At 40.8% G+C, this 12,170-nt stretch overlaps 1 protein-coding gene across 2 annotated transcripts; it reads right to left on the bottom strand.

Moving 5' to 3' along the window:
- Positions 1–730: 730 nt before the first annotated feature.
- On the bottom strand, positions 731–11,682 carry synpo2la (synaptopodin 2-like a). Of its 2 annotated transcripts, none has more exons than XM_079636212.1 (4): positions 11,314–11,682; positions 7,801–7,952; positions 6,925–7,634; positions 731–5,514 (listed from the first exon to the last, which is right to left on the bottom strand). In XM_079636212.1, the coding sequence occupies exons 1-4, from the start codon at positions 11,413–11,415 to the stop codon at positions 2,984–2,986; spliced, it is 3,495 nt and encodes a 1,164-aa protein (XP_079492338.1). In that variant the 5' UTR covers positions 11,416–11,682; the 3' UTR covers positions 731–2,983. The 2 variants fall into 2 exon arrangements, with proteins under 2 accessions (XP_079492338.1, XP_079492339.1); XM_079636213.1 differs by having other exon boundaries at positions 6,925–7,550; positions 11,314–11,680.
- Positions 11,683–12,170: the final 488 nt, after the last annotated feature.

Here is a 12,170-nt window from a genome sequence, read left to right as displayed (position 1 = left end):
GAGACTATGCTTGTTATATCACTTTCTCCCACATCATTTGCACTGCATGAACCCGAGAACTCGTCAGATTCTCGCTATCTTTGTCAATTCAGGAAGGATCCACTCAAAAATGGAATCTAAATAGGGAAAGCTTGGAGCAGCCATAAAAAGTGCTTGAACATTATCAGTCCTAAATATAGGAGGAGTCGAGGAGAAGAGCATATGCATGAGAATGGTGCCAGGTTCAGCTGTAGTCGTCTCGGTCTCACCAACAGTGTGCAATACCACACTTCACCGCTACTAGGTTTTAGAAGAAAGAGTGTTGATTATAGATTTGGCACTATATAATTGAAAATTATATATTAATTATATTTATAATATAATAATTATAATATAATTTTTTTTTTTTATAAGAAAACGCTGAAATGATCACTCTCATGTTCCAGTACACAACCTGATTTAAATGATAAAATGTGAAACATAAGCGCCACCATGTGGTGATTAGTCGCCTTCATTGCATGAACCATGTGGTTTTAGTCTTTCTAAAAGGGACACATTGATACTGATATTTTTTCTTCTTCAAATAAATTAATCAACTTTTAAAACATGCCAAAGATTAAACCAGTTTGACATTTTTCATAATGGCATTTTAATTCACACATTATGCTTGAGAGTATACAAGTGAGGCAATATGATCATGTCTGAATTACATGCAATGGTTTGATGCTTACCATGAGACAGAGGCACTGTGTGAAATTTCAGGTTTTATTCAAACTACTGATTGTATTAGAAATACATGACACTTTCAGTTAGAATCACATATGTCCTAAATTCAGCTGAGCTCATTATAAGCATTGCAAAAACAAAATCACCAGAGACATTAAAGGGATAGTTCACCCAAAAATGGGAATTCTGTCATCATTTACTCACCCTCAAGTTGTTCCAAACTTGTATGAATTTATTTCTTCTGCTGAACACAAAAGAAGATATTTCAAACAGTTGTGGGGCACCATTGACTTCCATAGTTTTTTTTTCTTTTCTTTTTTTTCATGCTATGGAATTCAATGGGGTTCATCGACTGTTTGGTTACCCATATTCATCAAAACATCCTCCTTTATCTTTAACGGATGAAAGAAATTCATACAGGTTAGGAACAACAACTTGAAGTAAATGATGATAGAATTTTCTTTTTTGGGTGAACTATCCCTTTAACCACAAAGTGTTTACAAAGACAGACATATGATCAAATGATTTGTACAACAGACAAAATTAAGAGAACTGAACAATGAAAGTTTAGTCTATACAATAAAACATGATAACAGACGAACTGGAGAGACAAACACAATGTGGCTCAGGCTTTAAACACCATATCTACTATGTCTACTATGTTGTTGTCAACTTCTAATTCAATTTCTAAATGTACCCTATTTTTTAAAAAAGGAGACAGTTTAAAAACAAAATTTTCTCTCCTGCCAGATCATTATTTATTCATCCTCTCTGAGTCTCTGTATAACTAACACACATTTATATAAACTGATTTCCTTTCTTTTAACCTCAATTCATTGTTCCCTTAATGTTACAACGCCTCAGATTTTTCTTTCTCTAAAGACGTTGTAATACTTTTGAGGAACACATTCAAAAACTACCATTATCAGCCTCACTGCCACAAATGCCATTCAAATGTCAAGTTGCTTTGAGTATTCTGACTAATTCTAGTAAAGCCAGTTGGCTAATAAACCTTCTGATAATCCTGGACAGTGCTAGCTGTGCACTTTTTACGCATCTTCATGCGACAGATTTGCTTCAGTGCTCAAATAGCCTACGTCTGTCTCTAGGACTCTTTCCAAAACTGTATCTTTCCAACACTTACTAATTTGACCACTTGAATACGTTTCTAAAAAAATAAAATAAAAAAGATTTTCATTAATCTAACCCCTTTAAAATATAGGTACAGGGATATAAAGACTACACATCCAGCCAGAGCACACTTTAAAGAACCAGCCTGGTTTCCCTGTTTACTTTGCTCTTACAAAAAGGCCGTGACCCTCATGCACCTGTTCAGTTCAGGCTCTGCCAGGAGAGATATCATTTCTGATTGACCTAAGAGCATACAGCAAAACAAAGCTTGTCTCATTTTATTAGGGAATTTTTCCATTCTTAAAAATGTCAAGTAGATCAAGGCTTTGCAAAGCGATGACACTTTTGTATGTAAAAGGTGCCAAAAGTCAAAACTCATACATGTCTAAAAGAAGCCTTTTTCTAGGCACCATGTCAGAATGTAGTTTTCTTCATCCCTATAAACTTGGGAATCTTGACACATGACTGTTAATAGCTTTACAATAATTGTTATTACATTTAGTATTTAACTTGATGGGACCCTTTTTACTGCTGTAACCTGATGTGTAAATGTAACAAGATATGCAATGAGAAAAGAAACAATACATAACGCAACTGCTTGGATTGAGAATAATGGGCATTACACACCACTAGGGAGCCAGACCGAATTTGAGTTTGCCTAAACAATGCCTGAGTAGCTATTTGGCTATTGGTTAATATCCAATTTGCCCACATAGCCTGAAAGACAGTAACATAGTCATTTCAGAGAAGAGCAAGTTACACTTCAATTGAAGTTTACAAAGCCAAACTTTGTTTTTCTTAGCATAACGTAGATAAATTGTTTACATTAAGACCAGGAACATGCATTGAGAAATGCATGCATGCAGGTTCAATTTTGATTTCAAAATGTTTAAAAAATATTGATGAACATTTTGCAGAAATTTTAGATTTTTCTGTTAAGTTTTGAAAAACACTCTCAAAACAAAGTTAATATACTCCACAGTATATTTTCATATGAAATGAAGAATACAATTTCTTTGTTTCTTAAACAGATATTAAACAGATGTTGACACATTGATCATACTTTGATCACACTGATCAAAGTAGGAATTTTGAGTCTGGAACAGAAGCAGATGGTTTAGCTTCTTTCGCATATAAATTAATACTGTCAGTGAGGTAGGGTTCCAGGCCTCCAGACGCGGGGCTGGATACCCCCTCTTGTTGCAATAAAGCGAGGTTTGGGAACTTGAATATGAGACTTTAAGGGGTTTGGTGGTAGGGCACTTAACTCAGGGGCACTCTTAAACTGTTTGGCAGCTTGGAGCCCAGAGTAGCTTAGGCTTGACATACTTGACATGGGAGCTGGGGGTGAGTACGGCATGGGGTGAGGGATGGACACAGCTGAAATTTTGGGGAGCTCTGGGAGACCTGGGGCCCGTAAAGGTGCTGAAGTTGATTCGGTCACAGGTTCAGGTGGAGGGGACGTCAGGTCAGAATGAGAGAAGCGTTCGCCAAGCGTGGTCTGTGAGCGTGGTACAATCACTGTGGGGTTGAGAGTTGGTGCTGACATTGGGGTGGGAGTGGAGAAACGTTTGATTTCATATACACGTGCCGCCTTTACTGGGATCTGCTTGGGTGGTGTCAGAGTGTGGCCCTCCTTATGTTGCCTCTGGTAGGAGGGGATTGAAGACTGTATGCCAATGCCGCCACCAGAACTGAACATTGCAGAGTTCAGTTGGTAAGGCTGCCGCCTCATGAAGTCCAAGACCTTGATACCCTCTTTTGGGAAACCATAAGTACCCTTACTTCCTTTGAAACTTCCCTCAGACACCTTGGCACCTCCACGCTGCACCCCAACAGGACAGGAAGGAGACAGCAAGGGGTTGTAACCTATTGGTGGAGGGGCACGAACATTAGGAGAATACTTCCAGTGGGATGGGGTTGGCGAGGGTTCCAGTGGTTGGTTCAAGCCTATGATTGATTGGGATTGTTGGGGTTGTAGAGGTGCAGGCTGCAGATGTGGAGAGTCTACAACAAACAAACCCATGCGACTCTGTCTACGAGCAAACAGCTCTGCACCTTTTCCCTCTGCTTGAGGGATTTGTGACATTTCTGGGATAACCCGTGGCTTAGGAGCCACAGGCGGTGGGACCCTTGTCCTATTGTCATCAATGTTGTGGGTAATATCTTCAGGTTCAGAATATACACATCTGGGTCTTTCGTCTAGGTTCTGGACCATAGACAATAGTTCAGGGTTTGGTGAGTTCTTCTTGCTGTCAGGTATCTTAAACATTGGCTTGTATGCACTACGGCGTTGGGACTCTCGGAGAATACCAGTGCGGCCACCAGAGGAAGACGTTTTTTCACGATAAACTATTGGTGACAGTGAAGTAACAGGGCTTGTAGGGGTCTCAGAAGTTGTCACAATGTTGTCAACACGGATAGCAGGAGGAACAGCTGCTTCGTTGTTTATAACAAAGGTAGGTTCTTTGGTTTGAACTATGGGAGGTGGCACAGATGCAACCTGGATGTTTTCCACTGAGGAGCAGTGAAGAGCAGGTTGAGAATAGGACTCCATGGATACAGAAGCAGAAGAAGGAACAGACTTTCCAGGCATAAAGGGCTGTGTAGGTATCATTTCAGAAGGGACATATTCACTCATTTGATTCATTGTGACTTGGCTTACAAAGGAGACAGGGGTGATACCCATGGCATGCTCTTCTGATGCTGCTGAAAATGAAGGTACGACCACAGCCACTGAAACAGGTCTGGGTGTCTTTCTACTGACTGCAGGGCGAAACACGACAGGAGCGGTGGCTGCCCGATTGATAACGCAGCCTGGGGCAAATGGACGGGCAGTTCTATTTAACACAGAGCTGGCAGGTAGTTCTGGTATAGGAGTTGGTGGTGGAAGCATCACAGTTTCAGCAGAAGGTACTGAGGGATTAGTTTGGGGCAACACAGAGGGGGCTGGCACCATTGTGCTTAAAGTATCCCTGCTAACCATAACAGGGACAGCAGGAATGGCCTTAGATGTGCTCATCTGTGTCATGTTTTGTGTTTCTGCTGGTGGAACCTCGTGATGTAGTGTTTTTGAAGGTCTGGCAGGTTTTGGAGCAACTGATGGTGGCTGGACATTGGGCTTTGTCAATAAGTCTGGTTGTGGTTGAGGTTGCAGTGTCTGTAGTTGAGGAAGTGATTGCGTCTCTTTCAGTACAATGCCCAGCATTTGGCTTTGTAACTGTTCTTGTGCAGCTTCCATTTTCTTTGCATGTTCCTCAGCCCTTCTCCTCTGCTGCTCAAACAACTGTGCCCCCTTCCCAGAAGTATCACTCAAACCAGGACTGAGAGCACCACCCTCTCCTTCTTGACCTCTGGAAGCAGATCTTTTCTCTAGCATCTCAATATAGTCGCTGTCCCATGTGGGGTCCGGTGCAGCAGAGAAACCTTCCTCATCAAATTCTGATTCGCTGCCAGGAAATATGCCATCCTCTTCTTGAGAGTCTTGCCTCATGTCCTCATCAACACTTCCAAAGCTGGTTAGTGTGTATTTCTTGGAGCGTTGCCGGCGCTTTTTAAACATCAAAACACCCTTTGAATGAGGGTTTGGTGCATCCGTCAGTAGTGAGGCGATGGTGCGGCACTTGGACCGAGCTTCTTTCACCTGTTTGTCCATGACCGTCTCTCCACGGTTCAATTCTGCATAACATAAGATGAAAGGTTTCAGACAAAAATTTAATCATAAATGGATTTGTATGGCTTTAGACCATTCACTTTATTCAGTCAGATATAGTGTTGAATAAAGTCAGTCTCATTAGGCCTGTATTATTGTGCAAAATCAGTGCCCATCAATGTCCATACACTTGCTAAATTTTACTCCTCTGCTAGGAGGAGTTAGGATAGTTAAAAGATCTTTTAACTGTTCTTTTAACAGTTTTCACATCATAACTCAGTAAAAATGTGTTTTAAATCAAAACATTTAGCATCAGGGTCACGCAATATATTAATCTATAGCAATTAGAGAAAAAGAGTGTGGTGCCAAATTGTTTTGTCTACGATGGGGACAAGCATTATTTACCAGTGTTTAATTGTGGTCCCTGAGAAGAGCATGAGAACGTTTAGAGTACAGATTAGAGTTGTCTTTAGATTTATGACTGTTTATTTATGCTGTTGCTTGAAATGTCAGTGCTTCAAATAGCTGTAGCTCTGAATATGCTTCTACACTTTATAAAAATGGTACTGTGGCACATGACCCAAACCTAAAACTAACCATTAAGTCTCACCTCTAACTTAATCCTTAAACCTACTGTAACTATTATCATAACTGGGAATTAATTTAACTAGAATTAATGTAAATCATGAGGTGTAGCCGTTTCGTTGGATTAAATAACTGTTGAATCTAATGTTTGCACTATATGAATGAATGGTTATCATCGTACATATTTTTCATGCATATTTAACATTAATGTTCTATGCACATTAGATTCCACAGCAAGTAATCTCAGCATAAACACAGATGCCAATGTGTTGTTTACCACCTGATCTGGGATCAACAAACACACATTCCACAGCTGCAGTCCAGGATCAGTGTCATACCAGTGCATGGACACTGCATTACTAGTGTCCAGGAACTGGAATGTAAAACCTGTGTAACTAATGGTGCGTATCTTATTTTATGGACACTAACCTGTCTTCTGAAGTATGCTAATTTGTGACTTATACTGATTACATTTAAGTGACTCTAAATTCCATTCCAGCCAGATGTTGGCTGTTCATGTCTGAAAACAATACAGAGAATACTAACAATACTGTCCAGTATTTCAGCTGAGAATATAGGTGAAGAGAATGAGGCCTGTGAGGCGCACTGTCACCTGATATGAGCTAGCAGCTGGAGATGCTTCTGCCAGCTCATGCAAAGCAGTGCTCAGGTTATCAATCCTGCGAGCCTCAGGACAAATATAGACACTGGTGGGGGCTACTCAGTATGATCAACCCTTTTCTCTCCAAGGGTTTACATGCAGGCAACCACAAACAGTGACTTTACGAACATATTTACAAAGCAGGTGTTCATGACAGTAATCACAAGAGCAATAATCTCAATATACTCACTTGCTTGTTTTGCTTTATCCATGTATGTTAATGTGAGTTCCTCATCCACTGGATTGTCAACTGGACCAACCATGGGAACCAACTGACTACGAGAGCTCAGCATAAGAGCTTCTTTGGCTCGCTCTAGAGAAACCAGAGGGGGAAGGTTTGAGGGCTCCTGAAACCCACTGTCTTCTTCCATTAGCGCTTCTCGTGGGTTTTGGTCATCCGCACTCATGGATGAGGTCTCCGTTGAGGTCTGTGAGGACCAGGCTCCATGGGAAGGGGGCTGGTAAATCACTTCTCTGCGGGCCACACCAGGCAATGCGTCTTCCCTCTTATTAGGCCCCAAAAGATTGTACATTTGGGCATCCGAGGCACTGTCATACCCACTCATTTCTGAAGTCTCTGCTCCCTCTGGTGAGGCTCGAGCAGCCTTGCCAGGTGAATTGCTGGGACTGCGTCGTTTTGGTTTGCGTTGCCTCTCATGAGCAGCCACGTCTGCATCGCTGTCCGTTTCTCCGTAGTAGGCTTCACTGCCCGGCGGAGATGTCAGTCCACTGCGTCCGGTCGGGGACATCAGTGGTTCGCGGTGTATCTGCCGCACACTGGACTGGTGAGGTCGGGAGCTGGATGGTGACATGGCCCTAAGGGCAGCACGGTACTCTTTATCAATGCGGGGAGAAGGAGCTCGAGCAACAAGAACCACCGACTGGAAGCCAGCCGGTGCCCTGATAGACATGCAAGGGGGTAAAATAGCACAGGGGTGGTCAGAAACAATATCTCACAGCAGGCCTGCCTTGGAGGTCTAAATACAGTCAATACAATTATCTACTTTCAGCTCCCATTTGAGTTAAACACATAAGCATTGCATTGGCAAAGTAAAAGATGGTTTACCTCCTAACTCGGACGTGTAGCGTTCCTGGCATACAGTCGATCAGGTTCATGACCTGGGCGTGCGACAGATTCCCACAGGAATTCTCATTGATGGACACCAGCTCATCTCCCTCACGTAGTCCGGCCCGACATGCCTTACTTCGCTTACGCACCTACAGGATAAATATAAGTTGATAATGTATGAATAGGTTGAATTTGAAATGGCCTTGGATATTTAACATTGAAAAGGCATTGATATAACATTTCAAATTCTTACCATCTTTCAAAAGTAGACCTGCAAGGAATCACAACGAGTGACATGAATTTGGTCATACGCATTTACAAAGTTCATTATTAGTGTCTCCAATTCACCTATCCTGCATGTGTTTGAATTGTAAGGGAAACCAAAGCGTACACATCAACATTGGGAAAACATCCAAACTACACATTGAAAGGCCTCCTGACACAGCCGGGACTTGAACCAAGTACCATCTGGATGCAAGGCAACAGTACACACTGAGCCATTATGTCACCCATTAACGCAATTCAAAATAGATTTCCAAATAAAAAATATAGTTCTTAAACAATCAATAAATGTTTCTGCTTCTAAGTGAGATGAGCCAGCAAAAAACATGTAACATTGTTCATAATACGGTTTTATTTTATGTATCATTTCAGATCATTTTATCTTAATATTTACAGTATGAATGATTTCTAAAACGACACCGTAGTCTGGCATAAACAGTTAAGTAACAGACACTCCCTATGTGCCAGTGTGTTAGTTTTGTTTCTCAATTGGACCTTCAATGCCATTGCTCCAACTCCTGTCCTGTCTGTCATCTTACTCAGCACAGGACGATAGGCTCTGATTTCAGTGGTTTTGTTCACAGTGACAGGTTGCACGCATTACTGAAGCTGCAAGAATCAGTCTATAAATACTTACATTTATACTTTTAATGAGAAATGTGTGATGTGTTAATGACATTTTACATTCTCTGCTCTTTAATAATCAATATACCTGAACGTTAAAGCTAGGGTAGGCAATGTTTTTCATAAACACTTTTTGATACTGGTTGAAATGCTCTTCATATCTTGATAGCAATCTATAATAGAAGTGGTCTAAATATTTAAAAATGTACATCTTCTGTGGAAGTCTCAGGACCCAAAAATGTTTTTTTCAAATATTCGGTCCGAATGCAATGATAGGCCCTATGTCATTTGCATACCTTATTCGCGCACCCTGCTCATGCAGACTTCAAACGTCATCAACGTGTTCCATGAGTCTGTCTAGTTGTAGACAGAGGTTGAATCCGAATTCTCCCCCTATAACCTCAAATAGGCATTATTTGAAGGGACTGCCATTTGTAGTGGTGTCCAAAACTATAGTGGACGTTATTGAGTAGGCCTACACCCATTCTTTTCCCGCATTTCACTGCAATAACGAGTGTAGCCTACAGCCGATGTACACTCAACGGCTGTCCGAATTTGCTCTCTCATTTTGATTTACTCCTAGTCAACTTTATTAGTGGACTAACGTAGAGAATAAGGATTGAGGATTTAAAGGGTGATTTCGGATTCAGCCAGTCGTGTGCCGCAAACAATCAGCACCACCTTTTACAGTTACTTTTTTTTTTTACCAAAACAACGAGATTATGCTGTGTTCACGCCATGTCATAATTTCAGTAATTAAGACACGGCAAACCATTACGTTGTATTCGGAGCTGTTCATGACCGACTCGGATTTATGCGTTAGTAGGCTACGATTAACGGCAAAATGAATCTAGCAGTCAAGTAAGTCAGAGCTCTTTAAGTTGTTTACATTCATTATTATTGTAATGTTATGTGCTTTGAGACATGAGGTAAATAACGTCGTTTCTCTTGATGCTTTCAGACTCTGCTCTGACTGTGCGCAATCATGTGTTTTGGAGGAGGCGGAGCTTTTGAGACGTTCTGAAGGGACGGTGGTATCTAATGCTTTCAAAGTTAGCTTTCCATTACTGGCGTCTCTGAAATTGCCTACCTCAGCTTTAACAGAACATTTTATAGTATGTGTGCTCCTTTGGCCATTGACTGAGCAAAGCAGACTGAAGCAACATGGAATATGGGTCAGTGATCTGGTTTTCCATTTCAGATCCTTATCCTGTTGCCTGTGGTTTTTGGGATACAGGTTGTAAATGTAGAGGTACAGGGTCAGGACCTAGTGGTGAACTGGATCTGGAAACTGCCCTGACTAAAACTGCATGCATCCATACCATTAGTTTAATGTAATTCCGTTTTAATGACAAGAATCTAGCTACCAATAAAAAAAACAATACTTCTCATGATAGCCAATATTAATGGATGCATAAAACTACCAGATAACATTATTATACAGAAAGACAGAAAATAGTCCATTAGCACTGTTGTTACTCCTGGCCTGAATGATCAGATTCGGTATCATTTTAAACTAAAATACAAAATCATGGCCGCTTTTATTTCCTATACACTTACAAACATCTATGACATCAACATGACCATCAAACAGAACAGCTGCTTTATGATTACTTGGTAAATACACTATATAGGACATTTTATCCTTTATAAAGAAAACAAAGTCTCCTGGAATTGGAAGAAAGTAGACTAATATCTTTGAGATGGACCAAAATTTGATTTAATTAGGGTATATTTTATTAAATATGACCTGAATCCCGAGGACAGTCACGCACTAAAACAGTGTGCGAGAGTAAAAAGTTCAACATCCTTCATTTATATTATAATATTCACTAACATTTTTATTTTACCAACATTATAATGTGTAATCTGCTATCTACTATGTAATTACATAAAAAAACCCAGCAGAAATCAACATCACAAGATTAATACACGTAGAAACACTTGACACAGTGGCTTCTCATGAGCTACTAGTCATAAATTGCATATAAAATATTTCAGCCAATTATTCTACATATGAAGATTTATTCTACAAGCTTGGCTTGTTAGTAATATAGGCTAACCTTGAATTATTACTATAACTAAATTTAAAGTTAGTGCACATTCTATTTAGGACTCAAGGAGTTTGTCTGCAGTTCAGATAGTACCTGCAAGTTCACAGCTCTATGAATCATTTTGCTTTTTTGGTAAAGGATCAGTTCCACACCACACTCGCTTCTGGTGTCCATTACATCTTACGGCTGCTTTAAACATCTTTCGTTTCTTTAGAACTGAATAATTGTAGACAGACATAACGTCCACCCCCCGTTTCACAGCCTATTCCGGACTAAAATGCATGTTTGAGCTGTTTTAACTGAAAGCAACTTGCACTGACATATCTTAAAATATGTCACTGTCAATGTTTTGTCTCAAGATGCACACCAGCAAAAAAAAAAAATTCAGCGGCACGTTTATTAAAGCTACTTAAATGTCTGAATTGAAGTAACTAACCCTGTGTGTGAAACCAGGCCTAAAAGTCTTAAGTTTATTATGTCTACACTATAGTGTAGTATAGTGCACCCGTTTTAAGTTCATTTTATTCGGATGTGTCTCCAGCAATCATACCTTGGCGACCTGCAGAGGCTTCTGGTGCTCGATTCCTCCCTGTAGTCGGAAGCCCCATGGTGCTCCTCCGGATAGGGTGATGATGACCTCCTCAGCCACCATGGTGCGGTCTGTGCTTGCGTCTATGGTTCAGTTTGTGTGCCTGGGGGGCCCTCAGTTCGCAGGGTCCATGTTATTACAGGGCCCCCTCAGAGAAGACAACTTCTACTGCAACTATGTCCTTCTAGTAGCCCACCTGAGCTGAGTGTGTCACACGAATACACACAGATCACCTCCCACACCATGAGCTGGATGCTGGTGATAGGGGCGCAGCCATAAAGGAAGTTAAAATAGAGAGGGAAAGAGAAGAGACACCCACCGTCTCCCTATGAAGTGGAATCTTGTGTTGGATGAAGGTAGGAACTAGTTCATCACAGCTGTGCTGTCACTCAGAGCTGGCGTGACGGGAGGGGGGCGAACATCGCTGATGTAAAAATAGCTTGTGCTAAGCGGACAAGCTTTTTACCGACTTCAGAATAGCAACAAGTTGATTTGAGTCTGAAATTGAAATAAATTATTTATACAAACTATCATTGAAAAATATCTTATAATCTAACCTTTGTTTTCTGTAAAGGGTGGTCAAGGAATTAGACCGCTGTCAGTTGAGTTTGTGGTTATTCTTTTCTAGGGGTTATATTATAACATAAGGACCTTCTAATATTGTGGCATGGAACAGTTTGTTTTATCATTGCATCTGTACACACACTGACAGCAGACCTGCTCTCTTGGCGGCCAAACTAGGACACTTGGCCAATCAATCTTTCTTTAGACAAGCACGCACATACCTGACCTCAGTGGGAAATTAAAAGAGACTTGGT

The sequence above is a fragment of the Phoxinus phoxinus genome, assembly GCF_949152265.1.
Source record: "Phoxinus phoxinus genome assembly, chromosome: 14".
Taxonomy (NCBI): domain Eukaryota; kingdom Metazoa; phylum Chordata; class Actinopteri; order Cypriniformes; family Leuciscidae; genus Phoxinus; species Phoxinus phoxinus.
Note: the sequence above shows the minus strand (reverse complement) of the source record. Positions and strands in the feature narration are given on the sequence as shown.